The sequence below is a fragment of the Euprymna scolopes genome, chromosome 10, assembly GCF_053919585.1.
Source record: "Euprymna scolopes isolate OS-2025 chromosome 10, ASM5391958v1, whole genome shotgun sequence".
Classification (NCBI taxonomy): domain Eukaryota; kingdom Metazoa; phylum Mollusca; class Cephalopoda; order Sepiida; family Sepiolidae; genus Euprymna; species Euprymna scolopes.
In genome coordinates, this window is record NC_136491.1 from 125,064,918 (window position 1) to 125,089,578 (window position 24,661).

Sequence of the window (24,661 nt, forward strand, 5' to 3'; positions counted from 1 at the left end):
CCACAGATAAAAGATTTTTTTAATGCAGACATAAGAAACGATGTATACTTCAAACAGAATGAATACAATAGTTATAGTTTATATCAGGAAAAGAAGCAAACTTTAGAAAACAAACTATTCAAATTTACTTGAAGTTAATTTTATCAAAATCATCACTTACAGGAAAAAAAAAAAGATAATCATGAAACTTATAATTTCCTTAGTTTATTTACAAAGTATTTCATTACAATCATTATATTTGGTTTAATATCGATTTTACATGCTGAAGTGTTGAACAGCTTTTTAGAAATTGACTTCAAAACTAACCTATCTTTAGCCATATATATATATTTTTTTCTCAACTCCATTCTTATCATTTCCTCCCATGTTTTTCTTGGTATTTTCCTGCTACCTCAACTACAGCTACTAACCTAAGCACTTTCATTAATTCTTTCAAGATGTCCAAACCAACAAAGTTTCCTGTTCTACACACATCTCCCTATACTCTCCAAATTTCACCTTTTTCTGAGGTCATCATTTTTAAGCTTTGAAGATAGACCTTTGTAACTGGAAATATTCTAGAAGTATATTAATCATAGTACTTCAATAAATATATTTCAGCTTGAACAAAAGTCATACAATAATATTGTGGGGCCTGCATTCATACCAGATGTCCAGAGGCCACTCAGGGATAAGGGTCATTGCATGTACGGTAATCAATGAGATAGTATTGTAGTAATCATTAGTATTGGGGATTTGATAGAGTGTCTTACTTAAGGAGGCGGTTTGTCAGGAATTTGTTTATGTTGGATTTGAAGACATCCAAGTTGTAGTCAGGTGGGAAACAGGCAAACGGAAGAGAGTTCCACAGTCATGCACTTCTGAGAAAGAAGCTCTGCTCATGGAATCTACGTTTTGATTTAGGCACAGATAAAGAGTGGGGAAAATTATTGACTGTAGTTTCAGCCAGATGGGTGTTTCTCGTGAAAGATTGGTGAGGGGGGACGAGAGATTGGAGCTCAGACGAGCACCTGCCATGGAAATAACGATAAAACAAAGACAGGCTTGCAACGTCTCTTCTGTGGGAGAGAGGTTGCAGAGAAGAGAAAAGGGCATCCCCATTAAGCCACAAGTCTATTTTTTACACTGTCAAGGCAGGATAGACTGTTTTTAGCAGCTCCTACCCAGATGTGGCAGCAGTACTCCATCCTTGGACGTACTTGGCTTTTATATAGATATAGAATTGCATCATTAGTGAGATATCTTCTAGAGCCATAGAAGGATCCCACCATTTTCCCAGCGTCCTTGGCAACAGACCTGATGTATGGGTTTCATTTCAGATCAGGAGTAAAGGTCAAACCCAGAAGCTTGTCAAAACATGGAGCCTCCCTTAGACGAGAGCCATCCATTTCAATTGATGCCAGATGGGGATCAGAGCGTTTATGATGTAGAGATAGGAGCTTGGTCTTAGATGCATTAAAGGTAACCAGCCACCTCTTTCCCCACTGTACTATGCGCTCAAGATCAGAGGAGAGAGAATCAGAGAGAACATCATCATTTACGGCCTTTGATGTGTTGCCATAGATGGTTGTGTCATCAGCATAGATGTCAACGAATGATTTAAGTATGTGTTTTGGGAGATCATTGATTTAGATCAGGAAGAGAGTTGGGCCCAGGATGGTCCTCTGAGGGACTCCAGCATTAATACTGTGGGCCTCTGATTTCTGCCCATCAACCACTACTCTTATGAACCTATCAGAGAGAAATGATTTAATGATTGAGAAAACATTTCCAGTGATACCGTAGCTGGAAATCTTGTGAAGTAGGCCTTTATGCCATACCTTATCGAAGGCCTTTGATATGTCAGGAGCAATTGCCCTGGAAAGGAAGCCTTTGTCAAGAGATTCACTAATCCTATGAGATATAACCGTAAGCACATCTGCTGTAGATCTTGCAGAGCGGAAACCATATTGTATGTCACTAAAAAGGTTGTTTCTGTTGAGGTGGTTGACTACTTCTCTATTTAATATGGATTCCAACAACTTATGACACGCAGAAGACTTATTGGTCTGTACTGAGAGGGAGATGACTTTTCACCTGAATTCTTAAATACAGGGCATACTGATGAGGTTTTCCAGGGTGTTGGAAAGCACTTCTTAAGGCAACGCTTAAACAGTTTCGTAAGTATGGGGGCAAGTTCTGGTTGGAGCTTTTTCAGCACTATAACTGGAATGCCGTCAGGGCCAGTTGCTTTACTGGAATCAAGGTTCTTGATTAGCTTGGCGACCTCACGCACATATTTTTATGTTGCACAGCGTGTTGTCTGTTATAGGAGGAAATATGGGGAGTTGATGGCCTTTGTCGCATAGGGTAGAATTAGCTCCAAAGTTCTTGGCAAATAGTTTGGCCTTGTCTGATGCTGACGAGATGACCTCAGGTCCATTGATGATAGTTGGGATAGAACGCACACTTCTGTTCAAGATCCTATTCGCTATTTGCCAGAACTGGTGGGAACCAAGCTGCTGCTCAGCTATTTTGGATTTAACGGACTGAGCATATAGCTCTCTTGCATGTTTTATTACTCTTTTACAGTGGTTGATGGCAGTCCTGAAAGCAGCTTTAGTCTCAGTAAATCTATTAGGTTGGTAGCTATGGAAAAAGTGATTTCTGTGCGCGATGGCAACAGCACGTTCAGGGGAGAACCATGGCTGGCTGTTAGGTTTTTGTTGGAATTTTTGGGATGGTATGAATCGGTCTATGCCTACAATTAACCATTCGGTCAGGTCTGATACTATAGAGGACACATCCTTTTTAAACATGGAATGCAGAGATAGATCAGATATGAATGTACGGAAGCTATTCCAGTCAGCCATAGAGTATCGATATACAGTACGGTGGAGAGGTACGTCTGAAGACTTATTACATTTCATTTTTATCTTAACTGCTACAACAGAGTAGTCGGAGGATTCCAGAGGAGATAGAATGGAACATGAACATAGCTCAGCGGAACTTGTGAGGAAAAGGTCTAGAAGGCTTGCATACTGACCGGTAGTATCGGGCACACGGGTGGGTTCGTGAACAATATGAGTGAGATCATAGACAGTGGCAAAATCATGACAGAACCTCCCTTCGTCATCGATTTTATTTGAGTGGGTCAGCCATTCCACATTATGGACATTGAAGTCACCGCAAATGTGAATGTTAGCCGAAGGATGAGCAGACAGGATGTGGTCAATTTTCTCAGATATACTCTTAAAGATAGTAACCCCACTGTTGTGTGAGGCGATAGAGGGCAAATATAAATGCAGTGGTGTAAGCTAGTGCAATCCGGAAGCACATATAAGGTAAATTAGGGTCTTCTCTGGAGATATCCCTACCACATGGAAAGCCATCTTTGATGTAGGCACATATTCCATGCCTATGGTGATCTTGGGGGTCAGATTTAGATGTTAAGTTAGAGTATCCTTTAATTATGAATTTGTCTAAGGAAGTGGTTGGCCCTATGCCAGTTTCACTTAGAAAGAATATGTCCAGTTTCGTCTCCTGTAATTGTGTTTCAACCTCTGGAAGGTTGGAACATAGACCCCTGATGTTGGAAAAGGAGACCTGGTAGTAGGAGTCTACGTTGGATGGAGTTCTAGGTTTATTTGTGTTTTCTTTTTGGTGATTTGTCATGTTGATGTTTTGGGATTTGTGGAGCAGGTCGGTAGACTTGGTTGGAGCAGGACAGAGAGGGAAAGTAAGAGAGAAAAAGACAAGAAATTTTTTTTTTTTTTGTATCACATAAGGTAAAGCTGTAACAATTACCCACTAGTATGGCATCGAGAGGTCCTACCAGAAACTAATGGCAATACAGCAACCCCAGTACTTTGCACCTGCTGATAGGACAGCCTCCTTAGTGGTTAATTCAAGGTTCGGGTCCCTGACTATCAGGGGGTAACATCAGCCCAGATGAAACGTTTACCTCCAGCACCCTTACTAGTGACATGACCACAAGGATAGACATAGAAACAGAAATTTTCCGACATCTCAGGCTACTGTTTACAAAGTACTACCGACCTGGAAAGCAGCTTTTTCTTCACCCTTTCTCAGAAAAATCACTCATTGGAAATGAGGACTGAAGGATAAAAAAGGAGAAGCGAGAGTTACTGGAGCTGCCAATGGAAATATTTTAAGCTCAGCAGAAATATACAAGGATAAGCTTGAATTTTAACGGGTAATGATTGGTGTAAAACAGTGGCTGACAGTATGAGTTGTTTGAAATACTTTAAAATGACATCTTGAGAGAGTGGGGCATACTTGCACATATAGAAATAACCGGGATTTGAATATTCAAAGAAAAACAATGCTTAATAAGGGTCGCTTTTTAATATATGTATTTTTCAAGGGTCAAGCATTAATCAATTGTTGGCTGGATCAAGTCACACAAAGAGGGGCGTTTTGTTGCATGAGAGATATTTCTGAGGCGGCAAGTCAGTATCAAGCGTGAAACAAATACTAAAGCTGTAAATGTATTTAGGAAATGGACACGGTGTTAGTTAAAATATAATAAAGCATCATTTTTAAAGACAAAAATGTCTATCATTTTTATATGTAAAACATTTACTCCAGCTTGTTTGTTCACAATGTGTTGGATACGGCACAATGAAAATGCTTACCCATGAGATTTTCTTGAACCGAGCAGAGAAGGATTTGCTAATCCACTACTCATTCAAATTCCCGACTAAGCTGCATCAATATCAATGTTCCTCTTTTAAACACAGCATCAGCACAGAATGATTGATAGAGCAACCATTGGAACATATGCAGGCCACAACACACCCACACCACATTTCGTGCTGAATCATCTACAAGTAAACTCCTTGGCACATCTGCCCATGCTTAGTACCACATAGATTCAAAGTATTTCTATTCAGACCCTTATTTTTTAAATTACAAAGAAAAATAGACAGTAATTAGGCGATTTAATTCTAAACATATGAAGTAACTTTTGAGAGAAACGCAAACATCTTGCTTTTTTTGTTTTAATAATAACTTTATTTAACTAGTGACACTCTTACTCTTTCTGTAAAATGTTTGCTTTTCCTTATTTGCAACAAATGCATTGATATGACTGACTAATGAACATAGACTAACATACATAGAAAAATAGCTTTGTTTAGTGTGAATGTGGTCTTACTAAATGATATAGCTGAATACAGTAAGCAATCAATGAAATAGATTGAAATTTTTTCATCACATAGATAACATGGATTTTAAAATTTTTGTATTCACTAGGTAGACAAAATCAAATATCGATTAGGTAGATGAAATGCTATTTAGGTCTGATGTCAGAAACAACTTTTCTTTATATATTAAAAGAAAGAAAAAGATAATATAGTGTAAATATTTAAACATAATAATTCCATTTAAACCACCTAAATAAACAGTGTTCTGAATGGAGGCAAATAAAAACGCAACATAATTTGACTGTGTTTTAAAATGTTTGAAGCAAAAGCTCTTTACAGGTTTACAATAACTTCAATTAAATTACTTGATCCAGTTGAAAGATAAATTGACATTGTTTTGTTTTATGAATGAAGTCATGTTAGACTTTACAGTTTTTTTTTAAGTGTTATCACATTAAATGGAAAATAGATTAAATCTTTACTATTATTCACTATCAAGGTGAATAAATAGACATTTGTTCATTTGGTACAACTAACCACTAAAACATGTACTTTGAATTTTTAGAACAAACTAATTATTAGTCAAGATATGATTTTTTTCTTTCCTTGCTAGAAAGTGTTCAATTCATTCAAACCTACACTTTGGATATTTTATTTCAGTTCTTTTTTTTTTTTTTTTTTTTGAAAACCAAATATTTATTTAAATACAAAAATTTGAAGTTATACCATATTTTGTTTGGATTTCAGTCTTGATCAATTATGATACATATCATTATAATACATCCAATGTGTCAGTTTTTAGCATAAACTAAAATCACTAAATATTGACTGTTTTATTTTTGATGTTAATCGAAAAGGACTTATTTCTTTTTCACCTAATTCTGTAATTCGATTAGTCTTCTGATTTAAAAAAACAACAACTTTGGTTTGTTAGATTTTCACAAAGTTTTGTGCAAGGTAAACTCCAGAAAAATGATCAAGCCATATTTCTGATTTGTCTTCAGAGAGAGATAAAATGCCCCCCCCCCACTCACCCAATCACCATTTTCTCAATTAATATCTGCTAAAAATACACCAAATATTAAGATTCATAGTTATTTACATGAAACAAGCATTAATGACCCCCAGGAAAACTTAGAATTACCAAAAAATTTTGCAAAAATTGCACTTCGAAAGCAATACTAAATCTTTATTAAACAAAAGAATTTTTTGTTGATTCTCAAAAATCTAGATTCTAAGAGGGAGGAGGATTTGTGTACTTTTGTCCGTAAAATAATAAAGATTAAAAAATGTACACATGTTTGAGGATTTTATAAACATTTTTATTATCATAAAATGAAGATGTTTTTCGAGCTAAAACATTTTATAAATTTTTATTATTATATTTTTTTAATAAATACACTTAGTTGATTGAGAGTCTGGACTTGCCTGAATTTAAATGCATGACCCCTTAAAAAGCTAACAATTAAACGGCAATTGTTTTTGAAGTTATAAGTCTTTCTAAATGAACAGATTGTTCACATTAGCACAGTTGTAATAATCTTAGTGAGAGACAACTCGGGTTCCTTTTTTTAAGTAGATGTTTTTAATCTGGATTGTAAATTGTTACAAAACAGTTATCTTCTAATTTTAATCGTAAAGATAAAGTTTAAAAAAATCTGATTTTTCAATAAGATTTTGAACTGTATTTTCATGCAGACTATCTACATACTAACAATGCACAGACACAAAATACTCCTTTAGTTTCCAATAGAGCAAACAATTGAAACGATGTTAAACATATTAACCATTATATTTTATTAATCTTTTCTGTATCAAAAATCCATCAATTTTGCTTATAAAAACTTTATTCATTAGTAAAAATTTTTCCAGAAATTATACTTAGTTTTAGAATTGTGCGTCATATTTAGTTTTAGGCAAAGTGGCCAAAGTAGTGAAAATTCAAATACCTCCAATTTTTGTGAAAATGAAAACAATTTATGGATTTGGTTATAGTCAAGGTTATCTTCTCTTTTCGACTTCCAGTTTGTTTCGCAGACAAGACGAAGGTGACAAGGAAGATATGGTTCCATCTAATTAATAATTATCTTCCTCTCAGATAATGTGAAAGTGAGAGTCTTTCTTTTTCCTCATTCTAAGAATGATTTTCTGATTTGCTTAACCATATCTAAATATCTATCAAAATGGAAAGCAGAAACCGGAAAGAAAAAAAAGAGAAAAAAGAAAAAGTAGGTACTCTTGATGGATTTTGATCAAAATTAGAATAAGGATTCTAGGTATAAGATTTAATATCATTATATGTTGATTTTAATCTTCATAAAGAGACATATAAAAAACTTTCTGTTTGAGTGATTAATCTTACCCATCTTGGAATAGATATTCCTCTCGCTAGATTATAAGGCATGATTTGTCAAAGAGATAAAACCAATAAACTATCAATGAATAGTGGATTTTAAGTGTCAGTTTTCATGAGCAGCTTTTTGTGACTTTTAGGTCAACCTGTATTTGTACCAAAATGAATATCAAATGTTGTCTTGAAGAAAATATTTTTATTTTGCCACTTTGTTTTTTTAATTTTTACTCTTGGATAACCACTTATTATGTCAAAAGCCACTAAAGGATAAGGGTTAATGCGATGGAGTGATTGGCAGCTGAAAGATTATTGACAAATGATTATCGTCAACCGAAGTTCTCCAACGCTTGCTGCGAGCCTATTTGCCTAAAATCAAACGTCATAAAAAACTTATCCAATACAGAGTATTCTCAAAAAGTTTTCTTATTGAAATTTAAACTATTTCGTGAATATTCTGTATTGGATACATATTTTTATGAAGTTTGATTTTAGTCAAACAGCCTTACAGCAAGTATCGGAGGAGTTTGCTTGACGATAACCAAGCAAGCAATAGTATGGACTGTTTGATCACTTATGGGATGGTTTATGCCAAATATTTGTTTACATTGGATTTGAAAATGTCTATGTTGTAATTTGTAGAGAAGTAGCCCCACGGTAAGGTGTTCCACAAACCAGGAAACCTTTGCAATGAAGTTCTGTCCATGGAAATTTCACCCGACTCTAAGAGAAAGAAAGGAAAGTCAACAGTATCTTTCTGTCTTCAGAAATTCGTTAAACCAACGACATGATCATATAAATTTGAAATACTCACCAGCCACAGTTGCCTTTAAAGCTTCTGCTTGCCTAAAAAAAAAAAAAAAAAAAAGACACCAATAAGTTGGGAAATTTTGAAACAAGAACGTTTAACAATACAAACAATTTAATATAAATCAACACAATGAAAAATAATGATATAAATAGAAAAATACATAGGGTAAACATGATGCAAGTTTTTGTAGATTCTTTCCTAGCAATATATTTCTGAATTAAAGTGTAGAGATGCAGATGACGTGTGTCCTGTATCAGGAAAGTATAAAAACCTAAAAGAAGACGGTTAAATTTTATCCATACATCCTAATTTTTTCATAATTTTTTTTTTTTTTAAATACATACAAATGCATACAATAAATCTGTTAGGGTTTTTTTTTTTTTTTTTTTTTTCAAATCACTAAAAGTAGTCTTGTTTTTATTTATTTTATTTCAATAGGAAATTTCTGTAAGTGAATTTGCCCCTGGTATTTTTTCAGTAAAGTTTAGAGATCGTGTCAAAGAAACAAAATACATGATTCCGAATTTTATGTAAACACAGAATCTGAGTGAAACTGAAACGAAATGTGAAACCATAATTATTGTTTTGATAAAATTTAAAAAATTACAAATTTGAATTACTTTAAACTAGAATTAATATGAATAAAATTAGAATATAAATAAAATTTAAATTAATATGAAATTATAATTAATTTTTAAGAATACAATTATTCTTTTTCATTCTCGAAATGAAAATTAAAATGAAAAATTATCCTCTTAAATATAATGATCATGCAGAAAGCAAAAGGAGACGTGGATTTCAGACCATCTTTTGATTGTGTAGATTTTAGCATCCCAAATTCATCTTTCAAATTGGTACTTTTTAAAAAATATTTTGAGACTTTAATTAATGTCTTAAATTTTGAGGAATAATTAGAGACATTTTATTTAATAAAATAAATATTTTTGAAAATATATTTTTTTAATATTTTCACAACACTTTAATAATTATATTGTAATATGATAATTATTATTACCATAGTTATGGATTTGTATTTCAACTTCACTCTGTTTCCGTTTTTGCATAAAACTTACAATCAGGCAACCATTTTGTTTCTTTGCTATGATCTTTAAACTTCTCCTTTCTCCATTTCAAGCTAACTGTAAAGACAGTTAATCTGACCAACCCACTATTTTCTTTGTAATTGAACAATTTAATTTAAGGATTGGTGAAATACATTTCTAGGTAAATGAACATGGAGATATATTACTTCTGTCCGAGATAGTTGTGACACACAAATTCAAATGATAACTGATAGATGCAATTTGTATCATTCTATGTATTACCTCCTCGTAAATAAAATGTCTATGTCCAGTCAATTGTGAGTAATCCTCATTTCTTCCACTAGATTCTATCATCCATTTGATAAACATATGCACACATATTCGTCTTTGAGCATAATCTCCTGCAAGGCATTAATTGTACGTGCTATGATATGCCAACATCCCCATTCATAACGATACATTTAATATCCTGGAAATAGTAAGTATCATAGTCGACACAAGTAGGATTTTATGTTACATTTATGTTTTTTATATAAAAATAAACTTCACAATTTTAAACTACATGAAAAATTAAAAAGCACATAGCTATGTGCATGAAGGTGAGGGAGAGTAAACAGATTTTCAACAAAGTTCATTTGTTTCCAGTTTTCCATCAATTTCAAATGTCATCAGACGAAACAGACACAAAACGGACTGCAGCTGCTATTCGATATAAGCAAGCAGAAATTATTTCTTTAACAGTAACTTGTCGGCCATTAAAATAACCTATTATTGTATAAAAGGGGCAAAGGTAAATCTGGAAATCTCGGTCCAAATATTTTAGCTAAAGGTGGTTCTCAACTTACGCACAGGTGTTTAATAGATGGAATTGTGTTCGAATGTAATAATGTTACATTTATTCCAAGATGTAGATTTATTTGTGAACGGTTTCCAGAGGTGAGGAATTTGATGAAAAAAATCTACTTTTGACTGACCCCTCTCACCTACAACTCCAGAGATGGAGAGTCAGCTGAAAAAATAAAAATTTTAAACAAACCCAAAACATTTAATAATTGCAAACTGATTCCTATCTCTGCTTCTATTTTTACTTATATATATATATATATATATATCTACTTAGTTCCCCCTGTAAAACATTCACATAAAAAAAAGTCTATTTACAGTCACTATAAAGAATTTCTCTTTATCTACCTAACACTAAATGTAATTTTCATGAAATTTCTTTCCAAAACCTTCCCATCTATGGAATACAAAACCATGGAAATGCTTTCTAGCTGACTATAACAGGATCATTTTCAAGTTTAATGTTAGCAAATTTTTCTCCAGCCATTCTCTTAAATAATCAAATTCCAGCCATTTCATACATAGTTTTGAATCCTCTCAAAGTGTTGTTCATTGTCCGACAAAATCATTTATCCTAATCCTCGAGTTGCCTTTCAGCTTTGATAAGATGTGATTCAATAGTAGAAAGAAAAAAAAATTAAATATCAGTGTTAAATTTTGTTTGGTGATAAGGATCACTTATCTTTGAAAACTTTTGCTTTGAGAAACACTCAAACTCTTAATAGAAATATTTTAATGGTTAAACTGTCACCCATTATAAAAAAATAGTTAAACTGTCACCCATTGTCCAAATTTTAATTTATATAGTTGCAAATTAATTAGTATCTATATTACATTTCTCTTAGTCTGTGTCCATCCTTTCCACTTTTTCTCAGAAACTCCTGAGCCAATCTGACCGAAATTGTGTATGGGCCTTTGTTATCATAAGATGAACTAAACTAAGTATTATGATATCCATTTGATGCACAGTTAGGGAATAATAGGGATCAGTCACCACAATACTACATTTACTTTAGACGTTTTCTTGGAAATTACTGGAGCGATTTGATTAAAATTCTGCATGGGCCGTTGTTATTATAAAGTAAAGTGAACTAAGTATTATGGTATCTGTTCGATGCACAGTTAATGATTAATAGAAATTTGTATTTAATGCAAAAATGAGCACAAATTTAATCATACTCAACAATCAATTTGGCATAAAGAACTCATTCTAAGTCAACGGGCTATAACTTTTGCCTGTTTTTAATAGGCTAAAAAGTTTAGTCTATATACCAATATGCTAACGCATTTTGTGTTCATACATATGTTATCATCTTCTACAACAATTTATTTTACCGAAATCATCCGATTGCCAAAGACAGGATGTAAAGCCAAAAAGTAATTGAAAATCTAACGGGGGGGGGGGGTTACTGTTTACAGGTCAGAATGTTCTTCCCTGGGGAATCGCCGACTCTTTAATCCTATTTTCCGACCCTTGTGTCACATTTCTCACCGTGAGAGAAAGATAAATATCTAGGAGGACTTCTCTTCCACTGACCCAAGAACAGATTAGACTAAGTATAGTATCACAACTGATACTACACTTTGTTCCTAGCTAAAAAAACAAAAAAGACAATGTATTGGCGTTGTCAAAGAAAAAGTTATGACTCTACCCATGTTAAAATTAATTGTTCTCAAATCGTCTGCATTTTAATTGTAAAATCCTATCATTTGATTTCTTTTTATTATAATGACATTTTAATACAGATCAAAATGGTATAAATTTAAATAAATTAAAAAAAAATATGTTCGTTTTATTTATTGACAATTATTTTTGCAGAAGAAAGAATATTTTTTGCATATTATTAAGCCATAAATACATGTAATTTAAGGGATATATTAGTTTAACGACATGGTCAGATGACCTGAGTGTACTAAGTTTGAATACAGTCAGTTATTATGAAACAACAATAGAATTGCCACAGGGTCCTGTAGGTATATATTAACTAGTATATAAAATCTCAAATTAAAAAAAAAAAACTTCAAATTTTGAAAATACATGTTTAAAAAAATATTTTAATTTGAAGTTAAATTAGTTGGGTTTTTTTTTTTTATTTTAGGCTGAGTTTTTTTTGTTTTTTTTTTAAATTGAAAGCAAAAAAAAAATGCATCTTCATGTTATTGAAAACAGAAATTTAAAAAAAGTAGATATGCAAAAGAAGTTGCTATTAGACGACAAAACGAAATAAGGCAATTTGGAATATCAATCAGAGAAAGTGACCCAAGCAGTACAAGAACTAGAAATGAATACAATAGAGGTCATAGAAAGAAGTAGAATTCCGATTTATTATGAAATACACACCATGATACAATGCAAAATAATTACATGCAAACAATGGCTTCTAAAATAGTCATTTACAATCAATGAGGATATTGAATAAACAATACGAACCAGACATTACATATATAATGAGAGAGAGGTATTAGTGATGGAGTGATTCCAATAGGTTGTCCAATTCTGATACAATTACCAATTCTGTTATAAATTACAGATTCCGATTCTTTTTCTTTCTTTTTTTTACATTTTCACCGCAAACACGGCACAGTGCCACTTTGATGTGGGGGAGGGGCTACTATCAGGGACATAAGTTGCAGGGATACTATGTAGGGAGTTGAGCAGTAAGATGTCTCTTCACATTACACTTGAACTTCTCCATGTCAGTACAGTTGGAGAAGCAGGAACCCAGGAGGGAATTCCAGAGTCCTGCAGTTCTGGGGAAGAAACTATTAGAGTATAAGGCTTTCTTACATCTAGGGATCTCTACTGTGTAGGGATGGGACTTTGCTGTTTGTCGGGTTTGATGGGGAGTATCTTCATCGAGGGGGTACAAGGGCAGATTCTTTTTAAATCTCTAAATATTTAGCTACAGTGCTGTTGATTTTTTTTAAATTTAAATTACAACAAAACGCATGTAATGTACGCATATAATTTTGCAAATGTAAAAATATACTTGTGGGTGTTGATCTATAAATTTCAGTTTTATTGGCTTAAAATCAACACAATATTTATCATTTTATCGTTAGTACAATCAAAGGAAAATAAAGATTTAAACAAAAACACATAAAAAAAATTAAAAGAATTGTTTTTGGCACCAGAAAATTTTTTATACCAATTAATTGTCCCTATATATATATTTAAATAAGGGGGTAGTCACCAACAATGTGTATTTTTTAACATTATTTTATTATTCCGTGTCTTGTTTTTCATTGAGAATTATGTTTGGATCATTGTAATAATGTTTTTAAATCATTGAAATCGTTTTTACGCGTTTCAGACGTTCTGTGAAGCGTCCTCGTGTGTGTGTATATATATATATATATATATATATATATATATATTATATATATATATATTATATATATATATATATATATATATTATATATATATATATATTATATATATATATATATATATATATTATATATATATATATATATATATATATATATATATATATATATATATAGAGAGAGAGAGAGAGAGAGAGAGAGAGAGAGAGAGAGAGTGATTGGAAAGTAATTCCCTATTACTAAGTGCAGGTAATTTATTATAGAAATGTAATTCTTAAAAGAAAGCAATATAATAAAGTGTATAGCACAGGGTTTTACTTAGAATTTAATATGGACGCCAGCGTTCCACACTAAGATTTCAAAATGCATGGGAACAGCATACACCGATTTCACAAGAAACTTTTTTCTCTTTTTTTATTTCTTATTTTTTTTTACTAATGAGTCAATATTTATAAAAACTAAAAAACATAAATTGACAGATTAATGATGATGAATACTATGAGGAGATTTAAAATCTCCACAATATTACCAACTCCAAACAATAGCTGACCTAATATTACCAACTCCAAACAATAGCTGACCTAGAAAACAGTATATTTATCATCATTAAAACTATCACTCACGGAATGTGAGGACTAATGGTAAAAGGAAAGGGTCGGCTTCACAACCTTCACTCCACCTTTCCCCTATTCATTTCTTTTTATTAGTATTAAGCTTTTCTCTTTAGAGGAAATAACTAGCAAAATAAAAGTGAAGAATTATTAGTTTGCATAAATTTGAAAACTTTAAAAATTATAAGTAAAAGAATTTCTGTTAAAGAAAAATTTTTTTTAATTTTGTTTTTTTCAAGAAGGTTTCAAAATTTGGTAGAAAAACAATGTTCAAAAATAGTAATAGAAAGCTGAGCAATGACGTACATGAAACTAAGTCGAGTCAAATAGGAAAATCCGTGGCCAACTGGATGATTAAATAAAACAAGAGTCAGAGTCCGTAAATAAATGTAATGTATTATAAACAAAACAAATATATAACTCCATTAATTAGGGAATAACTTCTTTTGTATTCCTAGTCTTTGAAGATTTAATGATTCAATAAATAATGCACTTTTTTATTTTTAATTTAAAGCAATTTTTTTTTTTGTCATGAGTTAGTATTCATTAGATTTTACAACTGTTCCTATATCCTCATTATTTCAATCATGGAGTATCCTTTTTATACCATGATTTCAATTTTAATTTTCAATTTATATGCAAAATTTATAATTACACAAATCTATTTTGCTAATAACATTTCTTCCGATGAGATGAGCCATTCATTGGAAATCCATGGATTAAGGAAAAAACTTTAATTATTTGTATTCCTTTGTAAAACAAAATTGTTGTAATTCTACATAATTTAACTCTATTTCCATTTATACATATTAGCAGGCAGCTGAGTATTGCTCAGTCATGCTTAAATATATTTTAATTTATGCAGATCACTTATTATTATAGAGCTAATAATTTATTGATTATTATATTATACCCAATATATGGTAGCGATTTCAAAACTTAAAAAAGTAAAATTTTGGTGTAACCAGCTAGAATCAAAGCCAAAACATGTAGCTCTCCAGCCTTATTCGTTGTCGTTTGATCTAAGTCCATATGCATATAAAAACTTAAAAATAACACGGTTAAAGATATGTATATTTATGTTTGTGTAGAAATAACATGTTTAATCGATTTATACCTGTTATGTTAAGTTCCAATTTTCTTCGATTTTGACTCCTTAGAAGCTATTTTTACCCGCTAAAAACCAAATAGAATTTGTTCCACAGGTCAAAATCTACTGTATATCAAGTTTTGAATCTGTCGACAAAAGATTGATAGAGTACAGTTCCTCATACACACAGACAGATAAGGCCACACACATATATATATGCATACATGCTCACAGACATATTACTCTCAACGTACACCCATAAGCTCTAAGTTGTAAGCGTATTCTTTGTTTGCACAGAGATTGTTGTCATAAATTGATAGCAACCACTTCATCTATATATATATATAATAATCACATTGATACACCAGTTCTTGTTAGATCACCAACGTTAAGTAACGATGAGCCTGGGCAATACCAGATGGGTGACCATTTGGGAATGCTAGGTACGGTATGTACTGCACTGAGACGTAAAAATATGGAGGCGTATTTAAAATCACTAGGAGAGATGTACCTCACGTCTTCATTAAGACATGGATCTAGAAGAAGGAAAACTGATGTAAACCTGAGGTCTACTGTCTACTCTGTCCATAACATTCAATTGCACAGACTGAGATTAGCAGTTGTTTAAAAAAAATGTGGATGGTTCTACACAAGCCTTTACAACTATAAACAATTCATCCGTGCAGATTTCGAACAACTTAATTGTTGCGTGAATCTCATACGTTGAAATCGACGGGACAATCCATTTTATATATATATATATGCACACACACACACTAGCAAGCCGCTTGGTGTTGCCCAGTGATAAAATATGCTAAATATATGTCAATTTATGCAGACCTCATATATATTATTAGACTGCAAATTCTCTATTGATTATTATATTGTATCCAATATATATGATAAGAATCTTTAAAGTTAAAAAAAATAAATGACTTTGGTGTCATCAGTTAGAACCAAAGCCAAAACATTCAGTGCTCCAACCATAATCATTATTTAGCGCTTCAGCCTTTGTCATCACCGTCTCAACTATAGCTCTATGGATAAAAAATTCTTTTAAAATTAAGCGACTTCAAGTTAAAAATGTATATGTATGCATGTTCAGAAGTTAGTCGCTTTACTCCTACTATGGTCAACTGTTTTTTTTTTTCTTTTCCAATTTTGACCCATTAACAGCTACTTTTACAGACTAAAAACAAAATCATAGTTGTTCTACAGGTCCAAATTCCCTATATATCAAGTTCCATGTCTGCAGACCAAAATTCAAGAGAGGAGTTTGATAGAGACTTTCCGCACACAGAGACAAGGTCACTTTTGAATATATACATAAATAAATACATGTGCGCTTGTTAGAACACAATTATGCATGATGTAGAAAATATGTAGAAATAGAACTGAGCACAGTAGTCAAATGGAGCCAATCATCCAATAAGCAGCCATAAAAAATGAATAATTAATGAAATTCGTTTTTCAAAGGAATATGTAAATTAGTTTATCTTTATGAAGTCGCTTGCATATCCATGACTGAGTATATTAAGAACTTCGTTTTAATAATTTTTAAATAGAAAAAGTAGGTTTTTAATATCAATATAAGTGTGAGAAAAAACTCAACTTTATAGGTATATATATACATATATACTAGCAAAAGTACCCGTCGTTGACTGGGTTCAAAAACAGCCTAAAGAAAAATGGACTCTGATTTATGAAAGTATGATAAGTTATGAAAAGGAAGGGTTGTAAATTTGGGTTGAATTTGGGGGTATCAAAACCAAAGCAAAATATGATGAAAGTAAAAATAAAATAGATAAACCCTATAATTTATTATACCATACCTGTTCACACTGAAACATTTATCACAATATTCTGTGGATCTATATTAAAAAACCTTGTTAAACTTTGTGACATATTTACATTTTATGGAGGTCAGGTACGAACGAACACACCATAATTTTATTATACCATATTTCTTCAAACTGAAACATAATTATCAAAGTATACTTACGCAGAGAGATATGAAATGTCTTTATTAAAGTTTGTGCCTATTTCCATTCCATGGAGGCCAGGCGCGAACGCAGACCCCACAATTTTATTATACCATCCCTATTTAAGTTAAAACATACTTATTAAAGTATTCTTATGTACATCTATATCAAAAACACTTGTAAACGTTTTTTTTTTATTCTTAAATTTTTTATTTCAATACTTTGTGGACCAGGCGCGAACGCAGACCCCACAATTTTAATGAACCACGATTCTGCCAGATCAAACATATCCATTCCTGTGTCTCGATACATCTTCTATCATTATATGTGATCAGTTTTTTAAAATAGTCAACCATATAGAAGCCTATTCGTGACCAGACACACTCACACACACACATTCAGCTTTATATTATAGATATATATATTCAGCTTTATATTATAGATATATATATATTCAAGCAGACATTAAATACAATGGAGATACTTTGCTTTATGATTCTTCTTCATTTTTTCGATTTTCCGTACAATCTTTTTTATTATCAAAATCGAAAATATTAATGAAAGTTTCATAGTTCAGCGCTTTCAATCCGACTGCAAATCATCTTCAGGTGGAATTCATGGATTTTGTAAGGTAAAAATGAATAGGGGCAAAAATAAAACGTATAAAAGTGAAAAGTAAAATACACAATAAATTGTATCGAGTGAGGGAAAGTTAAAAGTATACAAAACGTCAGTTAAAAACTAAGTCAATTAAAAATCTGAGTTAAAATCAACGAGTCAATGGGCCAATATTAGCAAATGGCTCATTCCGTGTCAAACCAACAAATTTTGGGGAGGGAAATGCCATGCCCGACACGGATTTTTTTCAAATTTTCTACACTTATAGATCTCCATGAAAGGAATTGAATGGCACCTGTTACACATCTCTAGGCCAAGGGGTTTCTGAGATATGACCTTGATCTTTTTACAAAAATGTGAATTGTTATGAAGTGACCAACTTTAAAAGACAATATCTCTGTTTATGAGCCTACAAAATTCATTCATATATCATCTTAAAGTACTTGGATAGATTTACAATTTTATATGGGATATATTTCTTCAAGCTTAAATAAAAAAGTTGACCTTGATCTCTTACCTGAATTATCTCAAAAAACGTTATGACAGTATATATTCCAAATTTTATGATGGGCATTTCACTAGAACTGTGTCTACAAGCGTTTTATAGAAATGGGCAAAATTTAAAATGGCAGCACGTAGACCCTGCTTCTTCATATAAAAACATTTTGATATTTCGCAATATGGTCAAGTTTGGTATCTATGTAAAGTTATTTTAATGCCAATTAATATTTACATAAAAACGATGGTCATAAAATCAATAAAAAAAATTTCTGTTGACATGACTGAATTTTCTCCATTTTTTTTTTTTAATGCAACATAGATTTTGTTATGGAAAAAGTCATATAATAAAAAAGTATTTTGAAAGGTTTAAGTGTTGATTAAATTATAGCATAAAACATATGTGATCTCAATACTGGAGAAATTTTTCTCGGGGATTGATATTCTAAATTTACAAAAAAGGCATTTTTTTGTTGTTTATGATTACTTTTTTCAATGAAAAAAAAAATTAAAAATGTATGCTGTAAAAAAAAGTTGAGTTTTATGCAAATTCTGGTTGTGAAGTCAAAGTAATATTTTTTAGAAATCAATCTGCTTTAGAATGACTTTCATACTTTTTCTTATACAACACAGGTTTTGATACAGAAAAAGTGATGTAATAAATTCTAAAAAGTGTGTTAAGATTTAATTAGATTATAGTATCAAAAGAATAAACATTTGTTGCCAATGGTAAACAGTTTCTTTGACATGATAGTCATATCAACAAGAAATCAATCTATGTTCATTTGTGATACATTTCAAAATGGAAAATTTGTTTTACTGAAACATTTTTTGTAATAACGAAATTTAAAGTATTGATTTAGATTTTTCTTTCAAAATCTTTCTTTCTAAAATATTTGATGCATTTTTCATCTCATTTTTTGAAAGTTTATAACATTTTCTTGTTTCAGTTATTGGATCAACTGAGCTAAGAATATCAGAATATTTCAAAATTGATATATATGAATGCGATGGATAATAGAAAGATGGAGAGGGTACATTTAGTTGTAAAAATGTCAATTTCACCTCTCCATTATCTGGATATTTTTCAAGTACACATCCTAACCACCAATTCCTCTCATAAAGTGTCATCACAAACCCGTTAATGTCTTCGAACTCCACATTGTTTAGTTTTGTGATTCGAACTATCCTTCCTTTATTTTGTCTTGACACTATTTTTAGTTCTACTTCTCTCTGAGAGACAGGAATGAAAGTATGTAATTTCTGTGTTTCTATAATCATAGAGGAATTTCTAAATCTGTCTTCGAAGATGTTTACTGCCTTTGTCCATTCTGCAGTTGAATACAAGAAATGTATTCCAGAAATAGCTGTCTTGGCGTCATGATTTGTTCATTATAGGATCGCTGCAGGCTAGCTTTTGCCGCTAACCTTTTAACAGTGCCACCTAATCTATCATATGGTCTTTTCCCATGAGAAGTAGCAAAAAAGTGCTACTCTACATCAATACCAAAATCAGATATATGGCTGCACAGATTTATAAAGTTTTTAAAATTTTTATAGTGTGAAACAGCCCCATCAGAGAAATAAGTCATTTTTTGGACATCAAAATCAAGAATTTCTTTTAATTTTTCTATAAACTTTCTTTGAAACAAATGGACAGCTACTGTGTCATGCTTGTGACAATCAAATATTAATACAAAATTAATTCTGTTTCTATAGTAGCAGATGAATAGATGTAATGTAGCTTGATCATTATTCCAGTGGAATCCTTGAGCCGCATCATACAAAATAAATGAATAGTTCTCTGGAAAATCTGCTATTGCTAAGACTTCACCAACCTTTAATGAAACTTTTCTATCAGAACAAAATTTTGATTGTGCTTTGGCAATGAAATTATGCTTCTTAAATATTTGAAGGCCTGCATGGAAAGTTTTGGTGAATTCCTCTGTAAATTGTGATAGAGTTTGTAGAATGGTTCTATTAGTTGATAACAATTGTTTGTCTACAAAATCATCAACTGAATTTTTGTGAAAAATTTCTTCCATATGCAAAACAAAAAAATCCACCAGTTTGTTGCAAGCTGAGCAGTCATCCAAGTAGCAATTTGTCATTGCTTCATTGTATGTAACAGCAAATATGCATAGGTGGTAATCTGTCAAATAACTTTCTCCTTCAGTCAGTTTAGCAAGATAATATCCTGCAATCATCAATTTCATATTCTGATGGATTGTGCAGATGCAGACACTATGGGTCCCAGCACCACCTGCTAGCACACATTCGTTTGGTCTAAGCTCAGCGAATTTAGAGAAGCTTATTTTCTCTTGGTTCTTTGATTTGAATAATTCAAATGCCTCTTTCAGATTACAGAGAACCAGATATTTTTGTTGCTGAACCAGTTTCCCATCCTTTAAAATAGTTTTATAATCATTTCTTTCCTACATTGTAGTGCCAAATTCTATTTGTATTTTCCTTAGACTCCAGCTTTTTGGAAGTACGGCCAGAATTTGAATTTTTTGTGATCTCTTTTCACTTACAGCAAACTTCTCTTTCAACTGAGTAATAATTTCTCTTTCAAAGTTTTGTTATTCTGCACTAGTTGATTCCTCATGAGAAATGTTTGATGAAATTATACCGATTCTATCAGATATGGCTCTGTAATTTTTTCAATTTTTTTCTTCTCATAACTGGTATATTTTCCAAGTTTTTGTCGCTTTACTGGTGATTCACCAATAATTGAAAGTGATTCATTTAATAGCTGTAACTCAGTTTCACTATCCACTAAAATGTCTGAAGTTGGGCTTCAGCTGGTTGTGGCTGATCTTCATCTGTTGTTGAAACAACAGCATCAAAAGACTCAGCTGATGTAATTTTCTTTCGACATTGCTTGCAAATCTTACCAGGGATAAATTTAAATTGTCTATTCTTATCAGCATATTCCTGTGATATTTTCCTTAAACTTTTTTTACTTACTTTTGAGGAATTTTAAAGAGATTGCAGCATACATTTTCAAGACTATTCTTACTGACTGAATTCATTTAGATGGAACACTTGAAAAAGTATTATATTTAAGAAAGGATAATTATTAAATCTTAGTCCAAGGATATAAATCTGAAAAATAAATAAATAAAATCTTATGAAAATAATTTCATAATATTGACTCTAACATGACAGGACAGTAAACATTCTCTGAAACAGACATATCACTCCTGGAATTGCACGTTCTATAAGATTGCAATAAAATATTTGAAATATCTCTTATTTGAACTTCTGACAGTATTAATAAAAAATGTAGAATATTACTTTTGTTAGGAGAGAATTTTGTTGAAGCCTTTAAAAAAAATAATAGTAGTAATAATAATAATAATTAGTAGTAGTAGTAGTAGTAGTAGTAGTAGTAGTTTTATACAGTAAAAATATCTACTTAAATTCTACATTTCCATGAAAATATAACTTCCATTTTTATGGTGACTGGCAAAATTTCAATCTTGTAGTCTGTATTTGTGTCTTATCTGTTCCAAGACACACTCAACTGGCAAAACGGTTTCAATAATAATTTTTTATAATCTTTTATTGCTTTTTATTTTCACCCATCCTCCTGCTATATATTTAGAACTTGTTTTTACAACCAGTAAACAGGCAGCAGCCTCCACCGGTAAACAGACAGTGGCTTCAAAGAAACGTTTTCACCAAAGCAGGTCTTGTTTAAAAGTGAGAAAAGTTTCACTTAGTTCACTAATTTATTGAAGAACCAAAGATTTTTTGGGTTTATTTTTTTAACACTGTATGTTTTTCGAGCTGAATAAACATGTTACATTAAATAAAAACACTAAAAACATATCCAGTTAGGCAGAAAAGTAACTTATCTTGCCTTTGATAACATTTATTTGTTATATATTTGTTTTGTGACAACTTTTTCGAATCTATGTGTACAGTAATACAAACGTCATTTTTAATAACTTTTAGCACTTTCTAGTCAGATTTGTCAATGCTGAAGAACTGAACAGAAATTAAAAGGTCATGTTTTACGGTTGTTGTTGTTTTTTTTCTTCACGCAGCTAAAATAAATCCACATAATTTTTTTTTTATGTTACTAGGTTTTACTTTTACTGGTAGCTTAAAAATAAATATTACTTATTTTATCTTATAGTACCAGCATTTGAAAAATTTTCTGATTCTCATACCTAAAAATGTTCTGATTTTCCAGATTCTGATTAACTGCCCCAACACAAATTATATCACTTTTTTCCAGACCAAAATCTGTGTTGCATTAAAAAAAAAAGAAAGACAAAACAAATGAATAAAATTCAGTTTTTTATTGATTTTATGACCATGGTCTTTATGTAAATATTGATCAGCATCAAAATAGCTTTACAAAGATATTGTGAAATATTAAAATGTTTTTATATGAAGTAGCAGGTACTACGTGCTGCCATTTTGAATTTTGCTCACCTCTATAAAACGTTTGTAGACACAGTTCTACTGGAGTGCCCATCATGAAATTTGGAATTTATACCGTCATAAGATAGACAAACATTTTGTCAAATTTAAAAAAAAATAAATAAATAAATAACATTTTTAGAGATAATTCAGGTTAAAGGTCAAGGTCAACTTTTTTATTAGACCTTGAAAAAAAATATCCCCAGATAAAATTGCAGATCTATCCAAGTACTTTAGAATGATATATGAATGAATTTTGTAGGCTCATAAACAGAGATATTGTCTTTTAAAGTTGGTCACTTCTTCATAAAAATTCACATTTTTGTAAAAAGATCAAGGTCATATCTCAGAAACCCGTTGACCTTGAGATGTGTAACAGGTATCATTCAATTCCTTTCATGGAGATCTATAAGTGTAACAAATTTGAAAAAAATCCGTGTCAGACATGATTTAACCCTTTGTTAATTTGGCATGGAATAAGCCAAATATACGAGGGGCGTGCAATAAGTAATGTCCCTGACCCACTTCCAGTTGTCTGATCTAGCTGAAATTTTGCATGTGCAATGATTTATATCTCTACGGGTTATGTGGCAAATTACAGCTCTGAACTAATTGTGGTTTCTGTTTTACAGGTGTTTGAACTGAGTCAAGTGTGAAATGGAGCCTGTTGAATGTCGAGCAATGATCCGGTTTTTGTATTTGAAAGGACGCACACCACAAGAGATTTTTGATGAACTTATGGTGATAATGCCCCATGATACGACCTTGTAAAACGCTGGCATCGTGAATTCAAACATGGCCGGAAGTCTGTGGAAACAGCTCCTAGACCGGGTCGCCCCCCCTTCTGCCATTGATGAGGCATCTGTTTATCAAGTTGAGGTTGCCATTTTGGAAGATCGGTGCATTACTATTCGCCAAATAGCCTAAGATGTCAAGATTAGTACAGGGTCTGTGGAAACTATCATTCATGACCATTTACATATGCATAAGGTGTCTGCCAGATGGATTCCCAGGTTGCTCACACTATTCCAGAAGCGAGAACGCAGCGAGTGCTTGAGGGTGAATTTGGAGATATGCCAAGAAGATTAGTCAAAGTTTTTCAAAAGACTGATTACACAGGATGAAACCTGGATCCATCACTATGATCCAGAGACCAAAGACCAGTCAATGCAGTGGAAGCACTTGGACTCACCACCTCCAAAGAAGGCAAGGGTGCAGCCCTCTGCTGGCAAGGTCATGATCACAGTCTTTTGGGACCAGGACGGAGTAGTGATGACAGATTTCCTGGCAAAGGGTACTACAATTACAGGAGCCTATTATGCTTCACTTTTGAGGAAATTAAGGGAAGCTATCAAAATTAAGAGGCGGGGCAAGATCAGTAAAGGTACCATCCTCCTGCAAGACAACGCTCCGGTCCACAAGTCACATGTCGCCAGATCAGAAGCACGGATGTGTGGTTATGAAATCCTCACCCATCTTCCCTACTCTCCTGACCTTGCACCCTCTGACTTTCACCTCTTCCCAGCCATGAAGTTGTTTTTGAAAGGAAAGAGTTTCCCAGATGATGCAGCCTTGATTTCTGAAGTCACGTCATGGTTGGAGGACCAACCTGGGGTGTTCTACAAAAACGGTCTCCAGAGCTGCATCAAACGATGGGAAAAATGCATAACTCTGGGTGGTTCCTATGTAGAGAAAGACTAATAACTGTGCCAAGTTTCGTTGCTCTACTGCTATGGGAAGTGGGTTAGGGGCATTACTTATTTCACACCCCTCGTATACTGTTCTACATTTTGTAACTGGGGAAGTGGTATTATCCTGAGTCATGTACGTAACAGCTGTCTTGTTTTTAAATCTTAGAAGCAGCTACATGGTAGACAGCTGAGGATCCCCGTTTTTCTA

At 32.3% G+C, this 24,661-nt stretch overlaps 1 protein-coding gene across 6 annotated transcripts in view; it reads right to left on the reverse strand.

Annotated features, from left to right (window-relative positions):
• The window catches only part of LOC145286266 (uncharacterized), a 281,380-nt gene that overhangs the window by 134,426 nt on the left and 122,293 nt on the right, over positions 1-24,661 (reverse strand). For all 6 annotated transcript variants that reach the window (XM_080135098.1, XM_080135099.1, XM_080135100.1 and 3 more), the window contains exon 2: positions 8,312-8,343. In XM_080135098.1, the coding sequence (XP_079991224.1) occupies positions 8,312-8,343 (32 nt within the window). The remainder of the gene's footprint in view (positions 1-8,311; positions 8,344-24,661) is intronic.